At 35.4% G+C, this 25,000-nt stretch overlaps 1 protein-coding gene across 3 annotated transcripts in view; it reads left to right on the top strand.

Annotated features, from left to right (window-relative positions):
* The window catches only part of LOC144971321 (uncharacterized), a 92,238-nt gene that overhangs the window by 4,990 nt on the left and 62,248 nt on the right, over window positions 1-25,000 (top strand). Inside the window, exons 1-2 of one of the 3 annotated variants that reach the window (XM_078911980.1) lie at window positions 8,660-8,882; window positions 22,074-23,853. In XM_078911980.1, the coding sequence (XP_078768106.1) occupies window positions 23,289-23,853 (565 nt within the window). In that variant the 5' untranslated portion in view covers window positions 8,660-8,882; window positions 22,074-23,288. Of the gene's footprint in view, window positions 1-8,659; window positions 8,883-21,280; window positions 21,668-22,073; window positions 23,854-25,000 lie in introns of those variants that run through there. The other 2 variants (XM_078911978.1, XM_078911979.1) reach the window with 2 other exon arrangements.

Below are 25,000 nucleotides of genomic sequence, written 5' to 3'. Positions count from 1 at the left end.
CTGTCTCTCTCACTCTCTCTCACTCACTCTCTCTCTCCCCTCTCCATCCCTTTGGGTGTTTGTGTTTATGTATGTTGTTAGATGAAAAGTTTCCCCCTATAATTTCCCTGCCATTTCTCGTCTTTTCTTCATTGTCAAACTCATTAATAAAGCATCTTGGAAATAATATTATTGTGAACAATGATGTCAAATTATTATAGAGCTTTTAAAAAACCCGATAATAAGATCTGAAAGTAGGGTTACCACATGGCATAATAGAACATTAAAAAAAAAAAACAACAAAAAACAAAAAAAAAAAACCCTCCCAAAACACAAAACATCGTGAGAACTTGTTCAAAAGCCATTAGCCCTGAATGTGAAGCGAATGTTATATAATAATATATGATTAATGATTAAAATGAAATTTTGTTGTGTGCGTGTGTGAACTGTGCGTGCATTTTAAACTCCGCGGGCGAAAGAAGGGTGAGTGACTTCAAACAAACGTCAACAAAGCGGGAAACAGAACAAAATAACATAAAAGCAGAAAACAGACAAAACAAAATTATTATTATTATTATTATTATTATTATTATTATTATTATTATTATTATTACTATATATTATTATTATTATTATTATTATTATTATTATTATTATTATTATTATTATATTATTATTATTATTATTATTATTATTATTATTATATTATGATAGGGGGACAGCGTGGCTCAGCGGTCGGTTTTTGCTTCGTACCCGAAAGGTACCGAGTTCGATCACCCGCTGCGCTTTGTGGCCTTGAGCAAGTCACTTTTATCATATTACTGTATGTCTGTATGGGTGAAAACAAAACAAAAACAGCAAAAAAATAAAACAAAACAACACCAACAAAAAAAAAAAAAAAAAAAAAATTAATGAAGACAAAAACAAAACTGGATCTTCATGTTTTAGTTTCTCATCATTATTATCGTTATTATTATCAATATTAATGTCTCTTTTTTTTTTTCGTAATTTCATTTTTGAGCCTCGAGTAGGTAGATAGATACCAACATTTGCAAGGTTTCCTGCTTGTTGCACCCCTTATTCAATAAAGTTGACGTAATGTATTAAACGCATAATTTCCCTCGTGTGTAGGAATGCATAGCACACATGAAAACGTACATCGGGAAGACATAAGTATTGACTTGTTTCTCCGATCGCTGTTAAGTCAGATCATTTCTGTCACCTTTGATAGCTCAGCAATTCATAGGGCTTCACCACTTCACAGCTAATGCATGCAATAAATACGTAGAATTCCAATATTATGAAAGTTATAGGATACCTACATGGCTATTTTTACTCCAAATAATATTGTAAATGCATTTTATCAGTAATAAATAACCAACGTGCACATATATGCAGGTCTGACATCCGAACGCGATTATGGGCTTAGTTTGACATTGTTGTAGTGGACAATATTTTGCGTCATTTAAATTTTTTTTTTTTTTTTAGATTTCCATTACAACACTGAGCCCGTAATGAATTGGGTTATCAGACCTGCAAATAATATGTGCATGTCGTAAGTGACACACCACATCGAGCCGGTACTATTCTACTCTTCCTCATAAATAATATGGCGTAGTAATATCCATTTTACAATAATAATTTGCGACGTCAGACTGTCAAACTTTAGATTTTACTAAAATTAAATCCTTTAAAAAAAATCATTTTAATGTTTTTTAACATGTCTTTTATTAAAAAATCGCGAAATCGGAATCGATTTCTAGACTAGGGATAGAATAAAATATTTCTTACACTCTTGTGTTTTGGAATTCGAACTTTGTTCCCAACTTTCTTCCTAAACGTTAAATTATGTTCTTACCCGGGAGCCCCTTGTAGAGCGCTTGGAACACGTTTAGTGGATTCATTTATTTATTTATTTGTATTAAAATAGCGCCCAACGGTACGTTGTCAAAACCCTTTTTACATTACGGTAAGCCCACTTGTCTGTGTATATATATATATATATATATATATATATATATATATATATATATATATATATATATATGTATATATATATACCCTTTTCTGCTCCTCGATTTATTTTCTCATGATTACTTCGATTATTTCCCTTGTCACCCCCTCGCTTCGCGATACCGAACGCGTTGCCCTCAGCCCTTTTTGTATATTATAATATTATATTACAACAAAATCTATAAAATAGTTGCTTACTTTGTTTCCGCCTTTTAGAGTTCTAGAACACTCTTTATTTTTAAATGCGAACATTTCTGTGTTGAAAATGTTCTTTTTAATTATTGGTGAAAATGCTCTTTTGAATTATTTGGTGGATTTTACGAACTTTGTTGTTGTTGATTTGACATCAGTTCTGATTACTTTCTTTTTCTTTTTTTTGTTGTATATTTTAATGATTTATTTGTAATCCCCTTCGGTCTTATTAACTATATGATTAAATAGTCCTAAATAAAGTCCACACTGTTTTCTTCCTTTTTAAATATAGACGACATGTGATTTGAAATTCGGTAGAGAAAAAGTGCGTGCCAAATCAAATTTACATAAAATGATTTGGACATGGTTAGAATAGATTTGTTTATACAATGAGATAACAACAATGTTGCGATCTAAGAATTCGTTATGGTAGATTATGGTTTATTAAGGTAGTGGTTGTTTAAGACTTTATCTTAAAATCTAACAGTTATGTTTAAGTTTGTACGCGAATTAGAATACAGAGCAGTATAACTAACCTCAAAGACAGCTGGGTTAACATACCAAAATCCGCGAAGTAAACCTTAAGGTGCATTGCGTCAGTTCTAAAGGCAGTCTATGTGTTAAAAGTTTTTAACGACCAACTAACTCTGCTAAGTTCATTCATAAATATTGTCGTATTCAATCAATGTTCATTGCCCAAGAGAGTCAAATTGACATTGACATTATAAACTTGAAAACAACATATCCGTGTGTTTATCACCTTAGGGCCTCCAGGATTTAGCTCCACCCACAAAATTCCAATTGGCAACTCTATTACAGTAGCCTGCCACCCACCACGACGTCGTATTAAAATAAAAAAAAGCAGATAAATCGACGTACATGGAAGAAATGGGCAAAACTATTCAATATAACAGGAATATTGTGTGTTTGTATTTGGTAATTTAACAAGGAGAGAAAAACAACTTTTGTGAGGTAGGTGCTCAGAATATGGATCGGCTTTTGAACTTGGTTTCGATTTTAATTTTCTTGAATTTTACATTGAAAAAAAAAAACACAAAACAAACAAGTTACCGGCATGCCCCCCCCCCCCCTCTCCCCCTCCTCTATATTCTAATGCTGGCGCTGATATGACCTAAAACACGATGCCGACTACAAACTTGCTGAATGATTATTGTTTTGTTTGTTATTCATATTGTGTCATTTTGTGCTTCATCGATGGGTAAAAAAAATGTTATGTGTAGATAGTGATAGCTGCATTGATATTATCATTGTATGATACACGGAATTTATAATTCCATTAAAGAAGTGAGTTGTCACTTTGGCGTATCTAATTTTAGTTAAATTATGATATTGAAAATCGAAGTGACTATTCTCATCCCCCTAGTCTAGGATGCTAGTCTTCATAATAGTAGTCCACAATTGTTGTATGTTTAATCCAAAGGTTGAAATGCAGTAATTTGTTAAGTTTCTTGTCACAAGTTGCACAATTAAAAAAAAAAAATCAATCAAATCCAAATCGCAAAAAGCCGGCGACGTTTTTTTCTGTAATCCAATCGGCCGGGGGGGGGGGGGGGGGGGGGGGGGGGGGGGGGGGGGGGGGGGGGGGGGGGGGGGGGGCATGGAATAGAGGCAGCCATTGAAAATAAGTTTCGAATATCGATTGATTTGATCGTCTAAGATTGTGATTGAATGATTCTCTACAAATTCGTAGCGTTACATTCTCTCAGCTTCGTGGTTTCGAGATCAAGATTCGATCGAAGACCCGGGCTCAGCTTATTTGAATTAAATATATCTTATATGTGTATTGTACATACTCTATTATCGATTTGCGATAATTGTCACCTATCCAATCATTGAGCACGTTCACCATTGCCCATTCGTTGAATCATAGACGCCGTCCCTCAATTCATATATTTCTTAATTACGTGAATCTCATCAATATTACAATAGCATAAAAATGTCTTGTATCCTTTGACATCGTGTCAGTCACTCCATTTGCCAATACTCCAGTTAATCGCTCTTAATCTTCCCATCAATTCATCCCTACATCTGACCGTTTGTCTGCTGACTGGACATGATCCTCATTCTAATACACGTCATACCACTGTGTTCGAACAGTACGTTCTCATGTCCTTAGAACATTGGTACAGTACCTATATATCGGCCTCTGAAAGTAACACCTCTCTCTCTCTCTCTCTCTCTCTCTCTCTCTCTCCGTCTCTCTCTGTCTTTCTCTTTCTCTCCCTCTCTCTTTCTCTTCCCCCCCTCTCTCTCCCCTCTCTCTCTTACTTATATATACACTTATATGACAGAGAGAGACAGAGAGAAAGTAAGAGAGAGAGGGGAGAGAGAGGGGGGGAAGAGAAAGAGAGAGGGAGAGAAAGAGAAAGACAGAGAGAGACGGAGAGAGAGAGAGAGAGAGAGAGAGAGAGAGAGAGAGAGAGAGAGAGAGAGAGAGAGAGTGTTACTTTCAGAGGCCGATATATAGGTACTGTACCAATGTTCTAAGGACATGAGAACGTACTGTTCGAACACAGTGGTATGACGTGTATTAGAATGAGGATCATGTCCAGTCAGCAGACAAACGGTCAGATGTAGGGATGAATTGATGGAAGATTAAGAGCGATTAACTGGAGCATTGGCAAATGGAGTGACTGACACGATGTCAAAGGATACAAGACATTTTTATGCTATTGTAATATTGATGAGATTCACGTAATTAAGAAATATATGAATTGAGGGACGGCGTCTATGATTCAACGAATGGGCAATGGTGAACGTGCTCAATGATTGGATAGGTGACAATTATCGCAAATCGATAATAGAGTATGTACAATACACATATAAGATATATTTAATTCAAATAAGCTGAGCCCGGGTCTTCGATCGAATCTTGATCTCGAAACCACGAAGCTGAGAGAATGTAACGCTACGAATTTGTAGAGAATCATTCAATCACAATCTTAGACGATCAAATCAATCGATATTCGAAACTTATTTTCAATGGCTGCCTCTATTCTTATACTCTTATATATATATATATATATATATATATATATATATATATATATATATTTATGTGTGTGTGTGTGTGTGTGTGTGTGTGTGTGTGTCTGCGTGCGATAGATAGATTGATAAATATTGGTTGGTAGGTTGACAGATAAATCGAGCGGGTGGTTGGATGGGAGCATCACCCTTGAATCATATACCTATGATGTTCGCATGGGTGTACGATCCGATAGTGATGTCGTTTCTTCTTCTTCTCTTTACTCGCCTATCCTGCTTCTTTGGTTTGTGATTGTATTTTTGACAGGGGATATTTTTTTCCCCTGTTAATCCTCTGCCTGTTTGTTCTTGGTTATTTAATTTAGCTAATGATATCTTTAGGTTATGATTTTGATTGACATTTGTACTATTTTTGTTAGATTGCTTGTTTTTTTGTTTCAGCGGTCTCTCATATAACCTCAATTGTGTTGGAAGAGACCTAAAGCAACAAACAACAAACAACAGATAAATCGATAGTTAGGTATAGATTGAGAGATAGATATATAGATAGATGGATTGATAGATGGACAGATATATAGATAGATAGATAGATAGATAGAGAGAGAGAGAGAGAGAGAGAGAGAGAGAGAGAGAGAGAGAGGGGGGGGGAGTAATAAATCGAAAAATTGCCAGAGGAATATAATCGACTTAAGTGAGACTAAAAATAAGAGGTGTTCTTATACTCGGACCTCACCTTGTTTTATTATTTTTTTTTCTATAATGCACATACCAAAATCCCATATTGGATATGTAATAAAACTGTCAGACAACTCTAGCACTGACAGTATTAATTATTGAAAAAGAACACAATACAGGAAATACATGAGCCGCGTCTGATATGATAAAAGGACAAGATTGCATAATATTCGTACAATTTTGAGGGGAGTCAGGCCTCAATGATTTATTTATAATCGTCAATAATATAACAAATTCCTACTCTTTCATGATCCATAAGAGAAGTACGAAAACACACACATTGAACAATTATTATTTACTTTGCCAAAAAGTTTTTACATCATCACACATAAGCGATTTAGATTTTATAAATATTTGAACGCGTCACAAGTTTTACGGATCAGACGATGACGCAGTTATCACGTCATCTGTTCAAATACTTGATAAAAAAAAAGGAATGTAAACTTTGCCTCTGTGGATTTGGAATGACAAATTAGGGCACCGGCATAAGATAAAATCTGTCGAGGCATTTTGAATTTATAAAATCTTTTTTTTTCTTTTTTTTTTTTTCTGCGTTGTCTGGCAAATTTCTAATGATTTCCTCTCTACTCCCCCACCCCTCCTCCTCCTCTTCTTCGTCTTCTTCTTTTTTGTTGTTGTGATTCTTCTTCTTCTTCTTCTTCTTCTTCTTCTTCTTCTTCTTCTTCTTCTTCTTCTTCTTCTTCTTCTTCTTCTTCTTCTTCTTTTTCTTCGTCTTCTTCTTCTTCTTCTTCTTCTTCTTTTCTTCTTCTTCTTCTTCTTCTTCTTCTTCTTCTTCTTTCTTCTTCTTCTTCTTCTTCTTCTTCTTCTTCTTCTTCTTCTCTTCTTCTTCTTCTTTTTTCTTCTTTTTCTTCTTCTTCTTCTTCTTCTTCTTCTTCTTCTTCTTCTTCTTCTTCTTCTTCTTCTTCTTCTTCTTCTTCTTCTTCTTCTTCTCCTTCTCCTTCTTCCTCTTCCTCCTCTTCCTCCTATTCTTCTTCAACATGTTCCCTTCCCATCCTCTTCCTTTTCTTTTTCCTCCTCCTCCTCATCCTCCTAATCCTCCTCATCATCATCTTCATCATTCGATTTTTTTTTGCTCTCGAAGGAGCGTAAATTGATTATTTACAAGACTATCTATTCATAACTGTCATATTGCACGGACTATAATGTCAATGCTATTTCAGGTTCCCCCATTTCTGTGCATTATAGTCTTATCAAAGACTTCTTTACTTCATATTACCAACTGTTGATCCGTCGTTGTTGCAACATTTTTACGTCACCATTGCTTAGTAAGAGTATAATAACTATTATTAAAGTTCTTGCAAAAAAGTCAATTGGAATAATTGGGTTGTTTAGAATTGAACAAGGTGACAATAGACAGCATGCAACTATTATTAGAAACTTGTTAATGTTCCTACTTAGGGTAAACAAGAGTCATTTACTAAGCTTGTTGTATGTGAATATTATTGATTTTGATGCACTCTGTTTTAGGTCGAACACACGTTTACACTTAAGCATTAATCATTGTGTTTATAATGCATTTAAGTGGAGTTGATAATATACACCGTATAGGTCATACATTGACTTTTGTCTTACGAGTGATATTGTGAAAAGGTAAAGGGTAAATTTTAAACGTAATTTGAAACTAGAATGTTGTTTGCTTTTTAAAAAACCAGTTTACGAAATAGTGAGTAAAATTTCGGACTGCCATTTATATTATTATGATCTCTAGTGTAACAATCACTGAAAATCTTACGATATATATATATATTATATATATATATATATTATATATATATATATATATATATATATATATATAAACAACACAGACAACCCTCTTTAGAAACCACATTATTTGGACAGAAAACTGACCAAAGAAAAAGTTTTATGCATTTTTTTCTGTTAGACCTTATCTTGTCTTGAATGGTTGGATGTTTTTGAGATTTTACATACCTACCACTCTAATACCTGTCATGATGGAGAAATGGCTACTTATCCCGTTAAACAATCAGGTTAATTGCGACCGTCTCCATTTCAAGTTAATATTGATGGGGAGAAAGAATAGAAAAACAAACCAAATACAAAACAAAAATAAACACCACGTCCCCCCCCCCCCGCCCCCCAAGCAAAACAAACGGACTTAAGAATAAAATTTAAAAACAAACCAACGAAAACAAACAAACAACACTAACACAAGAAATTAAAATATCAAAACAGAAAAACAAACTTACATAAAACAAAACTAAACGAAGGATATGAATAAAATACCCCCCCCCCCCCCCCCCCCCCCCCATTCTGGAAAAAAAAAAGCAACTGAAAAGAATTACATAGACTAAAGCCTAACCTGAAAAAAAAATCTGGTTCATTGATACCTTTCATCATAACGTCACAGCTATTTTTAGCATCGGCTAGAATGCGTGTCCACGCAAGAACTTCGATATGAATTTGGATGCTTGGGACGGGACTGTCAACTATCGCGAAACGATGCCAACCTACCTCTTTTTAAAACAAAATACAACTTCCTATTTAACACCATTTTTTCAGATCCTATTGGGCTTTGTATCGAATTTTCTGCTTTCCATTTAAGTTATTTTATTTTAATTCCTTTCACTTTGAATATTGAATATTGATTTAATATCCCGCAAGTATTTCAATGTAATTTTTTTCAAACCAGCAAATCAATCCGTCACACCCCCGCTCTTTGGCATGCTGAAAGTATCATCCACTTGTCATTGACAAACTGAAGTAACGTATAAAATAACGCACAAGTGGCAAGAAAGTCAGTCAATTATGGGGTCTTTGAGTGGGTGGCCTTCATCCCACACCCAGTCATTTGAGTTGTGACCGCGATAAAAGCAAAAATATTCTTTCATTAAAAGTGATTTATGATTGTGAACGCGTGTGATATTGGTATTATTGTCATATATTTTATCCTGTGACTTCTCCACGTGTGGTCGGTATGTACGACATAGAATACTTGTCATTTCAATGATTTCACTAGGATTGTTTTATTTACTTTATTATTAATTGTAATACATAATTTCTCAAATTTTGTCTGTTGCTACTGCTGTTTTTCCTCTTGATACTACTACTACTACTACTACTACTACTACTACTACTACTACTACTACTACTACTACTACTACTACTACTACTACTACTACTACTACTACTACTACTACTAATACTACATACTACTACTACTACTACTACTACTACTACTACTACTAACTACTACTACTACTACTACTACTACTACTACTACTACTACTACTACTACTACTACTACTACTACTACTACTACTACTACTACTAACTACTACTACTACTACACTTCTTCTACTACTACTGCTGCTGCTGCTACTACTACTACTACTACTACTACTACTACTACTACTACTACTACTACTACTACTACTACTACTACTACTACTACTACTACAACTTCTACTACTTCTACTACTACTACTACTACTTCTACTACTACTACTACTACTACTACTACTACTACTACTACTACTACTACTACTACTACTACTACTACTACTACTACTACTACTACTACTACTACTACTACTACTACTACTACTACTACTACTACTACTACTACAACAACTACTACTACTACTTACTACGATAACCACTAATACACTGCCGTACTCTTGAAAAATACATACGTATATTTTGAAATTTGGCCAGAAAACTCGTCCTTCAAATGTCGATCGATTTAAATTACCCTCTTCTTAGCAAAAACTTTGAAACCTGGGACTTCATGAAGTCTATCTATCTATCTATCTATCTATCTATCTATCTATCTATCTATCTATCTATCACTCTGTCTGTCTGCCTATCTGCGGCTATGTATCTACCTATCTACGAGCTGTATATTGATCGATCTGTCAGTCATTCGGTCAGCCAGTAACTCAATAAATCAATCTAACTCGTTCTATCTGCACATAATGTATTATCTCACAAATTATATTAAGATACCCATTATTTATTCACAACAAGCGCACGATAACAAGTTCTTATATTTCAGTATAGGCTAGTGTATTTCCGTATTAAATACTTAGGCGCAGATTAATATATGAAAATACGTGTATGAAACAGTGACGGACAAAACGGAAAGAAACAAAACAAACACACACACAAAAATAAATAAAACACACACACACACACACACACACACAAAAAAAAAAACAAAACAAAAAATACAACCAAAAAAAAAAAACAACAAAAAAAAACAAAAAAAAACCCAAAAAACAACAACGTCAACTGGGGGGTAACTTTGTTTTCAAGGGAAATTTTGCCTCTTTAATTTCGGACCGATTGGAGATTATCAAATGTTGTGGCAAATATTTCCTTTGATAAAAAGTCGAGTCTCTAAACCAATAAAACAAGTACAACAAAGCTGAGATCAGTTAAATTTCTCCAAATTCACAGAGGCAAAGTTACCCCTTAAGGCAAAGTTACTCCAATTGACGGTAGTAAAAATAATCTCAACAAATCAGCCTAGAATCTACTTTTGTGATATAACTGCTGCTGTTCTTTTTTTTTTTTTTTTAAGGCTCATACTATTATGACCCATGACGTGTTAGCAGGCACCGAACTTTAAATCGTTAAAATTGTATTGTTGAGTACACTCTTCATCTTTCATAGTGCTGAAATACTTAACTTGTTAAATCGCCGTTACTGCTTCTTGTGATGAAATCAGCAAGGTCCGATACCAATTTAGAGTAAAATCGATTCTTCTACGAATGGTTGATTTCATAGCTTTGAGTTGACCTCTCTGGTACGTTTTAATTTATAGCAAAGCACCATGACAACCTTTAAAACCTTTAAATTTCCACCCTGTTAGCTGTCGCTTAACATCTTATTAACAATGTCATACCTGTGTATCAAACTTATCCAAATATTTATGATTATGTGTCCGCGCGTAATATCAACCTCAGCGTAGTCCTAAAAAGAGAATGGCTATTCATAACATTTATTTGTGCTATTCGTTAATTCTAAGAAACATCTGTTGTTATGTGGTAGAACACAACAATTTACAAATACACCCCAACTCGTTTATAACGAACTCCCATTTTACAAACCCTTGTCTTTAACCATTTCTGGAGTCCTGCCCCCCCCCCCCCCCCCCCCCCCCCCCGTCTCTTGTTTTTCTTATTTATATCTGTTCTATGCTTATAAGGAATTGTCTAAATAATGTTCTCATTTTCTGGGTCCCAAGGGGTTCGCTGTATGCAATTATGATTGTACACGTAAATGAATATAAAAAAATATCAACAATAGTTTAGCGCATTTCCACGGGGCTACCATGCACAAGCCGCTTCACAATGTTTTATTTCCCCCCTCCAACAAGCTATTTGGAACGATATTATTTTCATTTTATATAACATAACTTAACAAACATAACATAACATATGGTATTGGGCAAAATAGGATAAAATCCCTTGAATGCCTTTAATATTAATAGTAATGCCATAAATCTATTGATTAAAGATTACAATAATGATACACGTGGTAAAGATAGTATTTCAACTTAAATTTACTCATGTATATGTGGTCAACATAAATCTTTAACCGTGATATCCAAAGCACACACACGCACACACACACACACACACACACACACACACACTCATATAGAAGATAACCATAATAATATAACAATATATAATATATATGTACAAGATTGAAAGCCATGTCAACAGCAGTGCAAAAAAGTATTATTCGTCATATATAAATCTCCCATCATATAATTCCCTGTCTACTAAAACCTTGAAATAATCCATAGATTTTGCAGTCTTTGTTTCAAATTTCAAATTGTTCCATTTCTGGACAATACGAATACCGAACCAGTTTTGTCTTATGTTTGTTTTACATCAAGAGACAAAAATCTTAACCTTGTCCCCTCTAGTAAAAATAGTATTAGAATATGAAAAAAAAAATCAGAAAAGTCTATCCTATCCAGACCAGTCTCTTGTTATGCGTATTTTTTTTTGTAGACAGACTCTTACAATATCCGCCATTGCCTACAGCCAGGTACTCATTCATGCCTGACTTCTCGAAGTCCCAGGTTTGAGAGGTTTTGTCAAGATGAGAGTCATTTAAATCGATCGATTATTGAAGGACCAGTTTTCTGGCCAAATTTTAAATGCACGTTTTTCCAGAGTACGGCAGTTGACTGGATTAATTATGTTACCTAAAGTTGTCGTTCTGATTAGGTGTCACTAGGTTCGATTCCCTCCCTCAGTATAGATAGTATGCGCTTGTCTAAGAAGCTCACAACATTGCCTTCCGGAAGTATAATGGACTACCACACAAAACTATGTGTAACTATGAAGTTTATAGTCTGGTTAAATACAGTTTAGTGAGAATTACTCATAAACGCGGATGACAAAAAAAAAAAAAAAAAAAAAAAAAAACCCAAAAAAAACCAAACAAACAATAACAAAGACCGGAGTGATGTCAACTTCATTCTATCTATAGTATCAGTTTATATTTTTCTTCCTTTTCCTATCACACTCTTCCTATAGATAGAATGCGCTTGGCCAAGGAGTTCACAACATTGTCATCCGGAAGTATAACGGACCAACACACAAACTCTGTGTAACCATGAACTTTTATAGTCTGGTTAATACAGTTTAGTGAGAACAACTCACAAACGCGGATGGCAAAAACAATAACAAAGGCCTGAGTGACGTCATCTGCATACTATCTATACGTTTTCTGTAAGTTTTGAAACCGATAATATAAGTCAACTTGTGGCCTGAATGATTCCCTTTTTTTTTTTGGGTCAAATCGCAAGCTCCAGTAAGAAATGTAGAACCGCCGTATCTCGCTATAAAACAGAAACTGTCGTAAAATGGATACCAAAGTCTACAGATCTACCCAGGAATTAAAAATGACAAATAAGTTAAATAATATACATGCCAATAAAGCAACGATTTACATTTAAGCTTAAAAATTGCAGAAAAGTAAAAATTGTGGAAGGCAACTTTGGCTTGATGGTCGGGTGCGAGGTAAAACTGGCCAAAATTTAAAAATACTGGACCAAGTCGCATTGAAGCTGAAAGGGGAAAAAAAATAACACTCAACAGGCCATTGTTTGCCAAACCAACACCCGTGCAGAATTTGAATTGAAACAGTTCATCGCCACCTGCCGAACACGCGCCCACTAAAGTTAAGAGCCAAAGCTCCCTCTCCAATCATCATCAGCTATAGAGAATTGCCCTTGATACCATTTACAATAGATGGTATGTGCATCCGTCCGATTTGACGCATGCTCACTAGTTGTAGTTGACAAAAAGAATCCAAGAGTTTATAGCACCACACACAATTTTATGTAATGTCAGGGCTGACCGTTTAAAGAATGTCGAATTGGAAATTAAAAGACTTTTTTATTCTCCGAATTGAAAAAAAGAGAAGAGAATGATAACAAATAATAAGACAAAACTAAATAAAACGTAAAAAAAGAACAATGTAACACTTATAAACATAATAAATAAAACAAAAAAAAAAAAAAGAATAAATAAGGTACACCCCCCCCCCCAACAACCTCCCCCTAAAAAACCAAACAAACCCAAAATAAAAAACAACAGAATATAAAACCAAAACCCCTCCAAAAAACAAGAAAAGAACAAAACAAAATAAAACAAAATAAAAAGAAACTAGCCCCCCCCCCCTCAATAAAAAAAAAAACAAACACAAACAAAAAACCCAAAACAAATTCAACAATTTTGGAAGACTGCTTGTATCCATAAATACTTAGTAATTAATTATAAACAGGACACATTATTAGGCCCAGTAGTCCGGGATCAGCAGTTTGAAGGTTTGTCTCCTGGTTGCATACGATATATATGTATGTATGTTCAGGCAAAAAAAAAAGTGAAGGGAAACATAGCGACAATAATGACGTCAAAAACCACGTTGTGTCATAAGGAAAAAAATTCCCGTGCGAAGATCATTAGTTCCGCCCCCCCTCCCTCCCCTATCCCAATCATGTCAGCCTGTTCTAGATATGAACTGAAAACATATATATCATGTTTCTGCTACACAAAGCGTTGTGATCCCCTTTGTTGATTGACTTTCACCAAGGCTTTCTATACAGATGGCCTTGATCTTATTCATAGCGTTTTCATTAAACAATAAATGAGTCTTTGGATCTTATAGTCGGTGTTTATCCCAATTTATCTAACGTGGAGTGGACAGTAGCAATTACTTGCTTTCCTTTGGATTTGAATCTAGACTTCCTCATTTTAAATTCTTTTTTTATTTTTGACACAGCTTTCCTAGGTGCATGAAAAACGCCGGAATCATACTGGCTAGTGATATAAGTGCTCAAATATTGGTAATTGAGTTAATGATATCTTTTCTTCCGTGGATTTTAAAAATATATTGAAAATAGGATGAAAAAAAAAACCCACCAAAAAAACAAAACAAAAAACAAACAACCCCAACAATAATAATAAAAGTTGTCTTGGGGATGGAACGCTCCTTTAGGGGAGTGTAAGCGTAATCAATGCGTCCACGGCGACGTAATGGTGACAGCGGATTGAAGATGACACAAAGTTCTCACGGTCACAAGCTGCCACTGGTATTCACGCAGTCAAACGCGGATATGATATGTACTTTTTTTTTATTCTGAGGTCAAGACACAGCTGCTCTATAGGTGTTGTCCGCTATCAACTAATGTGTCTATAATTTGTAAAGGATAAGCACATTTCTGGAGTATTCCGACAGAACTCCTTTTTACATTCACCCTATTATTATTATTAAATAAGTTGATTGAATAAAATGGGTTCCCACATTTCCAATAATTCTTAAACCGTATTAAACGATTCTTGGAATGTTGTCAAGTTGCAGATTATCTAGATATTGTCAGTCTTATGGAAATTTGAGTTATGGGGTTGGGTTCTTGTGAGGAACTGTCTCAAAACAACATACTGCATAATGGTCATTGCTTTTTATGCCCAATAACTTAACCACGACCCGTTTCGGAAAGAGACAAATAAGAGAGAATACTTTTAAATTTAAAGAGATAATACCCGCAAAAGTTATAACCACCAGATAAGTAACAAAATCAAGGTATTATTTTCTGTTGCTTTAAATCAATAGGACTTCAAGTTGATTTACGCCGGGTTCTTTAAAATTATTGTAAGATAGTCTATCTTCACTAAATTAACACGTACCATCAAAAGCGATAATCCCAAACAAATAGCACTAATTATGATTTCTCTAGTTTGAAAAATATTCCTCGAGACCTAATAACACCAGCTTTGAAAGCAAGAGCAATTGATATCGAAGCAGCAATGGGCTGAAAAGAGCATATTATAAGACTCCAAATCTATACAATGCTGTTCCAGCGTTCTGCCCCCTTATTCTGTTTTCTTCTTCTTTTTTTCTCATTTTTTGGGGGGTGGGGGGGGGGGGGGGGGGGGCGAGGTTAGGATTCATAATAATATAGGCTAGGTATTAGGAGATCAGAAAATGTTCTTACTAGGGTTTTGACCTAGGCACACTCTGTCTTGCTGTGATATAATCGAGTCGTCATCAATCATAATAATGCTATCTCGTGAGAACGACGAAGCGACGAGCAATTCGATGTCAGGTTGTGTGGGATTTCAGCAGTTTGAGATTGACAGAATATCTCTTATTTTCCACCGGCATATATCTCTTAAGTATTACTGGGTTCATAGGAGATCAGGGAGGACAAACTGTTGGCATTGCATATATTACATTGGGAATAGCAGGTCACTCGCCATCTAAATAAAAGGTCACAGGTTTAAAACTCTTTTGGCAGTGGCGGCCACTCACTGGAGCCGGGGAGTTCAAAGCGTCACTTCCTAACCGGTATATAATTTTACTGTCTAAGATTTACTTGATATTGACCGGAACATGTTTATTGAGATATTGTCATATCGTATATCAAAATGAACACTGCTGGATGGACAATGAGGTTTGTTGATCGTGCCGTGCCCGGCTCGCTTGCATGCTTTCTAGTATTAGAAGAATTAGGATTCGAAAAACATATCCAATATATCATGTTATTTACACAACTCCGTCTCCCTAAAAGACAAAAAAAATATCTAAGGATCATCTTTTGACGTGAAATAACAAAAAGATGATTATCATGTTGCTGAAGCTGTTAATGTTGTGTTGCTGTTATTGATGTTGTTGTTGTTGTTGATGATGACATTGATGATAATAAAAATGATACTATTATTACTACTTGATAATGATAATGATGATGATGATGATGATGATGATGATGATGATGATGATGATAATAATAATGGTACCACTGCTATTACTACTACTACTACTACTACTACTACTACTACTACTACTACTACTACTACTACTACTACTACTACTACTACTATTACAGCTACTACTACTACTACTACTACTACTACTACTACTACTACTACTACTACTACTACTACTACTACTACTACTACTACTACTACTTCAACGTCTCATACTACTACTACTACTACTACTTCTACTACAATTACATTTATATTATTACAACTACTACGTCTACTATCGGTTATGGGCTGGAGAAATGCTTTATATAAATAGTAGTAGTAGTAATAGTAGTAGTGGTGGTGCTGGTAGTAGTAGTAGTAGTAGTAGTAGTAGTAGTAGTAGTAGTAGTAGTAGTAGTAGTAGTAGTAGTAGTAGTTGGTAGATGTAGTAGTTGTTGTATTAGCAGTTGTATTATTATTATTATTATTATTATTATTATTATTATTATTATTATTATTATTATATTATTATTATTATTATTATTATTATTATTATTATTATTATTATAGTAGTAGTAGTAGTAGTAGTAGTTAGCAGTTGTATATATTATTATTATTATTATTATTATTATTATTATTATTATTATTATTATTATTATTATTTATTATTATTATTATCATTATTATTGTTATTGTTATTATTTTATTATTATTATTATTATTATTATTATTATTATTATTATTATTATTATTATTATTATTATTGTTATTATTATTATTATTATTATTATTATATTATTATTATTATTATTATTATTATTATTAGTAGTAGTAGTAGTAGTAGTAGTAGTAGTAGTAGCAGCAGTAGCAGTAGAAGAAGAAATAGTAGTATTATATGAACATCCATGTCGCTCTCGTAACCTTTCGACTCAAAGGCCAATGACTCAACATCACTTTGCCATCAATTCATGGACCGTTTTGTAGACTGACAAAACATTTTTTAGCTTTTTGCCAAGAAAAGTTTTAGTTCTCATTAAAAGTAAACGAAAACAGGTAATGTGGACGGTTCGGGTTTCCCCTTTATCAACAAAACAGGATGAATGAAACACTACAGACGAATGAGATACTGTGATAGTGGTGTTGTTAAGGTTAATAATCAATGTTTTTGTTTATTAACCTCAACAACGCCACGATCACATTATCTCATGCGTGTGCTGTGTCTCATTCATTCGGTTTTGTTGATAAAGGGGAAACTCGAAACGTCCACATTATGGGTTTTCGTTTATTAGGTTGAAGCTTACACTCAATTTCACATTGTTACATTATATTTTGTGAAGAATGCCTTTGGTTACTTTAAAAAATGATTACTCAATAGCTTTTGTTATTATCATAATATTACTCTTATGCATACTTATTATTATTTATGTATTCAGAGATTATGGCTTGACTTCTAGGCATCCTAGTCGGTTGATCCCATTGTTGAACCTCTTGTTTTAGGTGTTGTTGAATTCTCTTTATTCTCTTACAGGTGTTATACATATACAACGTACAGTTTAGTAGAAAACGGTAAGGGCTGCCTGAAGCCGGTGATCGTAAAATACTAACGAAAGAGTGAAAATGGAAAGGCTTCGTATGGGAACAAAACAGACAATGGACGTTTCGGGTACAAACCCTTCGTCAGCACAACAATACACAAATAAACGTGGAAAACAAATAAAATATAATGACGATACAAGTTATTTTTCATTATATTTTATTTGTTTTCCACGTTTATTTGTGTATTGTTGTCCTGACGAAGGGTTTGTACCCGAAACGTCCATTGTCTGTAACGTACAGTTTGTACGCTGCTATCGATATGTTTTTTTCACATTGTTTGGCTTTTTTCCGACAGAGACTACGATGTTAACGGTCAGGTACTCATTTTACACCTGAGTACGGTGAGAGAATGTGAGTAAAGAGCCTTTTCCAAGGACTCAACTATGCGCCGAGCGAAGCTCGAACCCAGGACCTTACGATTCAAAAACGAGAATCATACCACAAGGCCACATAGCCGCACATTCAAACGGTGCAAAGTTAAGTAATTGGAGTAGGCTTTGTACTTACCATTCTCTCAACATACCCTTTTGTAAATTGTAACGGCGTTTTTTTTTCTGTTGAGAATAAATTGTAATAGCGTCTCACAGGCGTCATGTCTCGTAATACATGATAAGTGATGCTGTTGGCTTCCTATCCAATTTAAAACGCTTTGAGCACATTTATAAGTATTGGGCTATATCATCAAGTATACTTCTCGGATTCAAAACAGAAGAAGTCTCAAACCTTTTCATTTCAAGATTTCAAATCATTATCGACAAAATTTTTAAAAAGTTTATGTAGTATTCTGGCTCCCCTGTAAACTTTAGAAAATGTCGCTTACAGGAGTTTTGCTCTCAGCCATCGAAATGTGCCTACCCATCTCTCTCTCTCTCTCTCTCTCTCTCTCTCTCTCTCTCTCTCTCTCTCTCTCTCTCAACCTCTTTCTCTCTCTCTTTCTCCTCTCTCTCTCTCTCTCTCTCTCTCTCTCTCTCTCTCTCTCTGTGTATCTCTCTCTTTCTTTTCTCTCTATCTCTGTCTCTCTCTCTCTCGCGCGCGCTTCCCTCCCCCCCCCCCCCCCTCTTTCCATCTCTCTCTCGTCGTCCAACGTCTCTTTTATTTATTTCTTACCATTGTAAACTTGGCCGTTACGTGCTTACGACTCTTAACATCAGCGTATTACCGCCACAACTGTCCACCCATCCATCATGTGACCAGTTCAAGGGACCACCCCATTGTCCCTATGCGGACACAGTGCCATATAGACATATGACACATTGACAGGTCTTTGACATATACTGACATCTCGACAGTCATTGTTCTCCCGCCTTGCTTCCCTGCAATATATCGATGATACACTTTTTTGATTGTGACCAGATATCATTTTTACTTATTATCTAGCAATAGGTTTAAATCACTTTTTAATTTGACCCCCCCCCCCCCCCCCCCCCCCCCCCCCCCCCAAAAAAAAAAAAAAAAAACAACCAAAAAACAAACCCCCAAACAAAAAAAAAAAAAAAAAAAAGAAACAAAACAACCAACCAAACAAAAAACAAACAATAACCAAAAAACCTCATCAAAAACAAAATTAAATAGACAAACAAACAAACAAACAAAAGCAAAAAAAAAAAAAATGGCATACAAATAAAAAAACAAACGAACAAAAAACAAAAACAACAAAAACTAAATATAGGCCTAGATATAAATAATTAATAAAATAAAATAAAATAACGAAAAAAAAACAAACAAACAAACCAACAAAACACCCACAAGAAAAAAAAAAGCCTGAGACTTTCAAGTTTTCGTGTCCTCTAGCTAGAATTAATCGATCTATGAAATATGAAAAATAAAAGATCAGCTTGGCAAAAAAAAAAAACAAAAAAAAACCCCAAAAAACAACAACTAGTCCCCCCCCCCCCCCCGGTGATTAGATACTTTAGATATATTACCTGTCAAAAAGCAGAGTGTAACAGTGTTGGTACAAACGCAAAACCTTACATGATACACTTTAAACAACCCCTCCTCAAATCAAAACAAAACAAAAAAAAAACAACCAAAAAAAAAAAACAAAAAAAAAAAAACAAAAACAAAACAAATGAACAAAACCCAACCCAAACAAACGAACAAAAATAAAAAAATAAAACAAAACAACTCGGGAGTATTTATATTGAACAATATCCACTATACGTGCTCAAAACGCTTTACGAAGGGTCCTTGGTCAACAGCAACACGTGTGACGAAGACAAGCACGCCTGTTGGATGATATTGGATTTTTTTTTTTGTCTGACACAGACAAAGCTGTTAACGGCTAGGTAAACAATTTATACCCGAGTACGGTGAGAGACTGTGAATAAAGAATCTTTTCCAGGGACTCAATTATGCGCCGAACAAAGCGACTTTAGAGTTGTCAGATTGTAATATTTAATCATATGAACTTTGCCTATTTGATTATACAAACCCTACAACGTTAGTTGGCTGAAATATGAGGATAATGTATTTTTTAACACTTACAACATCTCAAAGCACATTTTGTCCGACTAAAGCAACTATTGTTAGGGGTTTTAATTGTAAGAATTGATTTTGAATTGAAAATGTTGCATTTTTCAATCACCGAGGCAATACCTACTTACTGACTGTAGGCGTTACGCAGTTTATTAGTAAAATACTCACCAACTCTTCAAAAAGACCATCGTAATGAAGACACAAATGTGTGTGTGTGTCGTGATAATGATTGCCTCTATGGTTGTCTAAAAGAGTCAACGATAGAGTTACGTAACCGCATATCACCTTAACGACAGAATCGTCATCCTTAAAAACAAACAAAGCAAATAGGACCAAATTTAAACAAGATATAAAAGAAAAATTAAATTAAACAAAAACCCAAACACCCACCCCATTCCCCCCCCCCCCCCCCGGCATAACCACCTACCCCAAGAGCCTCCACAAGCACAAGCGAACAAAAACAAACAAAATAGAACTAAACAAAGATATAAAGCTAACAATAACTAGAAAAACACACAAACAAGCAAACAAATAAAAAAAATTAAAAAAGAAAAAAAAAAGAAGAATAAACACAAACTAAAATAAACACAATAAAAACTAAACATAAAAGCCCCCCCCCCCCCCCCCCCCCACCATCCCAATAAATAGATAAAAGAAACCAAAGAAAAAAACAAACAAACAAAACTAACAAACGACAAATAAAAACAAAACAAAACAAAACAAAAAAAATACCCCCCCCCCCAAAAAAAACAAACAAACAAAAAAACCCACAAAAAAACCCAACAAAAAAAAAACAAAAAAAAAAAAACAAAAACAAAAACAAAACAACAACCTGATCACGATCTTAGAAAGTAGGTAGGTACTTATGTTGGAGAATGGATGCACAGAGAGCGCACGTTGTCAGTACTACTACACACCACCAACCAGCGCATGACATGCACCTATCAATCTTACTCACCACCCTCACGACTCACATGATCAGAAAACATGCATGAACCACGAGAATCATCATTTAATTTTTCTCTATTCCATATTATAGTCAAATTATAGAGCTCAATTTTTTATTATTTCAGCGGATAACGTGTTGCATCCTTCTTTTATGTTTCCTCATTTTTTTCTTCAAGAAATAATATTTGATTTAACCCAGTAAAGCCACAGGCAGACAGACAGACAGACAGCCTCGCGAGGGCGAATGGTGCCATGCCGCGTGGTTCCAGATACAGACAGCTCTACCGAGGCGTTAGCGAGCTGAAAAGTGACGAGAGAGCGACATTGCCTTTCGAAAGCCAAGCTCGCGACTTAAATTTCTGTTCTAATATCATGACCTGTATTTATGCATTACGAGCTAACTAACGGACACTGACTTAGTACGAAATTCTGAGCACATTTTGGACTTATACTTACTTCTCGTACGTAGGTGATATCATATCTAGAATGAAATAAGAAATGATGGATGTGATAAAATGACAATCATACTTATTTTGAGAACTTCGTCGGATTTGTTATCCGTAGTTTCTTTTTCCTTTTTGTAAACTCGTGCCAACGTTGATACTTCTCTTTTTAATTCCAATATTGTCTAAGAAATTCACAATTTTGTCCATTTAAATATGTTTCTTTTTATCTTTTTCATGTAGCGTTTTACGTGTATTTCTTAGCTACACTTATTAAACGTGGTCATTTCAGTCGAAGGTGAGACAAAGATATGAATTATTCATGTATAGTCATTCCATGTTTTTAAAACCCCTCAGTAAAACCCAAGTCGAAGTGTAAAAACATATTCATAACTATTTAATTTTTCTTTCTTCTCTTCCACAGATCACGTTGAAGCAATAGCACAAGCTTCCAAATACAAGTCCAAACTATTATTTCATCAGCAGTATCACGTTTAGATCAAGTTGGCGCTGTGTGATAGTTCATGGGAATTCTCTCTTCAACACGAAAAATAGTGTATTTCTAATGCTCATTTATGGTTTTGAAAATATTCAATGGGATCTAATACTTGTTTCAAAAAGGATTAAAGTTGTGAATTTCAATACGCGTGCTTTAAAAGTCCGATCACACATCAAAGGAAGAAGGTGTCTTACAGGATATTTTCATTGAAAAGTGTAACTGAAAACCTCAGATGAATTTACACGAATTTGGCATCTTGGATTTCCACTTGATTCTAACAATGTTTGGACCTTTACACGGCACATCCTTATGAAAACATTCGGTGTCAGAGTTGGTGTTTCCTGAAGTGGTTGGAGACCAAACAGCCGAAGACGATTGGTGTTCTGGTCTTCCTTTGAACAGCGTCAATGTGCGGCCCATCACATCACAGTGGTGTGGACATTCTCGGGTCACGTGATCAATGCCAGTCATGTGACTTCTGCAGTTCTTATTACGTCATCGACAAAGACTTCCGCAATGCTCACTTGAGCGTGAGACAAGCTGGACACACAAACACACATTGTTCTCTTTGTTTATTTGCACAACTTAGTCGCAATCCCTCAATTGAATATTGGTACTCTTCTTGCATTCTAGGGTACGGCAGCAACTGTAGTTTGCCAGACAAAAGCTTATTGGAAAGCAAATTACAAGAAAACTCCTTAGAAATACCACACTGCATCGTTCATCGTTTCATATTGCATGATTTGAGCTATTTTGTATATAATCTGAGCTCGGAAAATGATGTTACCCCTCTTTGTACATTCACAAATTACAATTCATGGACATATCAAAACGCAATTTCTTCTCAGTCACAAGCAACAGGTATTAGACATTATCCTTCAGCAATTTCCAAAAATTATGGTCTTGTCCTCGAGAAATCCGAGACGGCTCCCTTGATACTTGTTTCTAAGATTCTTCCTCACTCGGCCGAAAGCTGCTGTTGCTGCAGTCGTCGTGCTCAGTGTCACAATTGCCCTCAAATTTACTCCAACTACTACCACAAATACCACAACCATCACCACCACAATCTCAATCACACCATCGGGGTCTCCTGGCAGCCAGCAGTACCTCGCCATCCCTGTAGGGGTTGTGGCAAGGGAGATGCGATCACCTGCACATCAGTCTCCACTCAACTCCTCAACAAGCGCCTCGTCGTCTGCGTCCTTCTCCTCGTTATACATTTCCGTCTCATCTGTATTGTCATCATTGTCGTTCACCTCCACTACAGCAGCAGCAACAACAACAGCACCATTTACATCCTCTTCACCAACCAATTCATCCCTACCAACCACATCTGTGTTCTCTTTGTTCATAGCCCTTTTGGTGTTGTTCCAGTGCTGTCTTGTTGTCGTTGCGTCGCCTCCCGTATACCACTCGTCTCACCCTCCCTTGGAGACTAAAAACGGGAAGCTTTACGTAGAAAGGACCACTTATTTTACAAGGAACCTAACCTGGGACCGCCCTGGGAACAGGAGTATAGAAATTCAGGCGGATATGCCACAGAACGACGCGCCTCCAAGGAATTTTGAAAGCGGAGACAATGTTCCAAATCAGTGGAGACAGCAGTATCAGAAACGACATGCCTATCTCTTAGCTAAAAATGACCAATTTCTATATATAAAAAATGGACGTATTACAGGAACAAAGATACGGCATCCCAAAAGAGGTAAGTTTAATGATGCTTCATAACAAATATCCTGATGACCAGTTTTGAAATCTTAAAGCAAGCCCCTGCTCATCTTATATAATACGATCAGTTGAACGATGCATATGTAAGTAAACGTTTTTTTTTGGCTAAAATGTCAAAAAGCATTTTTTCACAAGATTTTTTTTCTGACTCTGTCCACTCAGCAGTAATTGGGTAGCTGGGTCTGTAAGATTTGGCGGAAAGTACTTCACAATAGACTAGGGTCCTATCCAAATGATAATGAGCAATTGCTATTGTCCGTTTCGCGCTATACAAACCGGGATATACTCCGGATCTATGGGTCTAGTTAGTGGCTCTGAAGGACGAAGGAAGAAATCAATAAAATGCCGAATGCTTTTCTTTCTTTTTTATTTATTTATTTATTTATTTCCCAAGGTTTCTTCGAAAGAAGGCATCGAACCGTAGGTAAAGATTGTTTGCTTGAGACGATCTGTGCGTGGGTGGTATTTTTTTCTACCTTCTCCATTTCGTTGTCAATAACTGGCTGAAATGTGACCAACCGTCTCAATTCGGTATTGTATCTGAGATAATCAGATTCCGACAATCAAATCCTCAGGAAAAACTTTTTATGTCATATATGATTTTAGACTTGAATCGGTTTAAGAAACTAGAATCGTTTATCGCGATGGAGCGGGTTGATTTAGAGAAAAATCCATGATTTAGACTTTAAAGTAGTCATTTAATATCGAGTTAACCCAGATAAGTGGGATACGATAGCTCAGTTGGTAGAGCACTCGCTTCACAACCAAAGGGACTGAGATCGATCCCGGGTGAAATCTATATTTTTTTTTCTGTCTACCTAACAGTGATTGGGTAGCTGGGTCTATAAGATATGACTGAAAGTACTACGCGATATACTAGCGTCCCAACCAAAGAATAGCAAGCGATTGCTATCGTCCGTTTCACGCTATAGAAACCGGGATAAACTCCGGCTTCATGTGACCCAATGGATCTGAAGGACTTTAACCCAGATATTATATTATTATAATACCATTTTAACCAGTTAACTGAGATACCCTGGAAAGACGCATATGAAAAAATTAACCCTCAAATATCGATCGATTAAAATTACCCTCATCTCGGCATAAACTCTCAAACCTGGGAC

This window comes from Berghia stephanieae, chromosome 4 (genome assembly GCF_034508935.2).
Source record: "Berghia stephanieae isolate SIO BIC M18660-M18661 chromosome 4, UCSD_Bste_1.3, whole genome shotgun sequence".
Lineage (NCBI taxonomy): Eukaryota > Metazoa > Mollusca > Gastropoda > Nudibranchia > Aeolidiidae > Berghia > Berghia stephanieae.
This window is presented reverse-complemented; position numbering and strand designations above follow the sequence as displayed.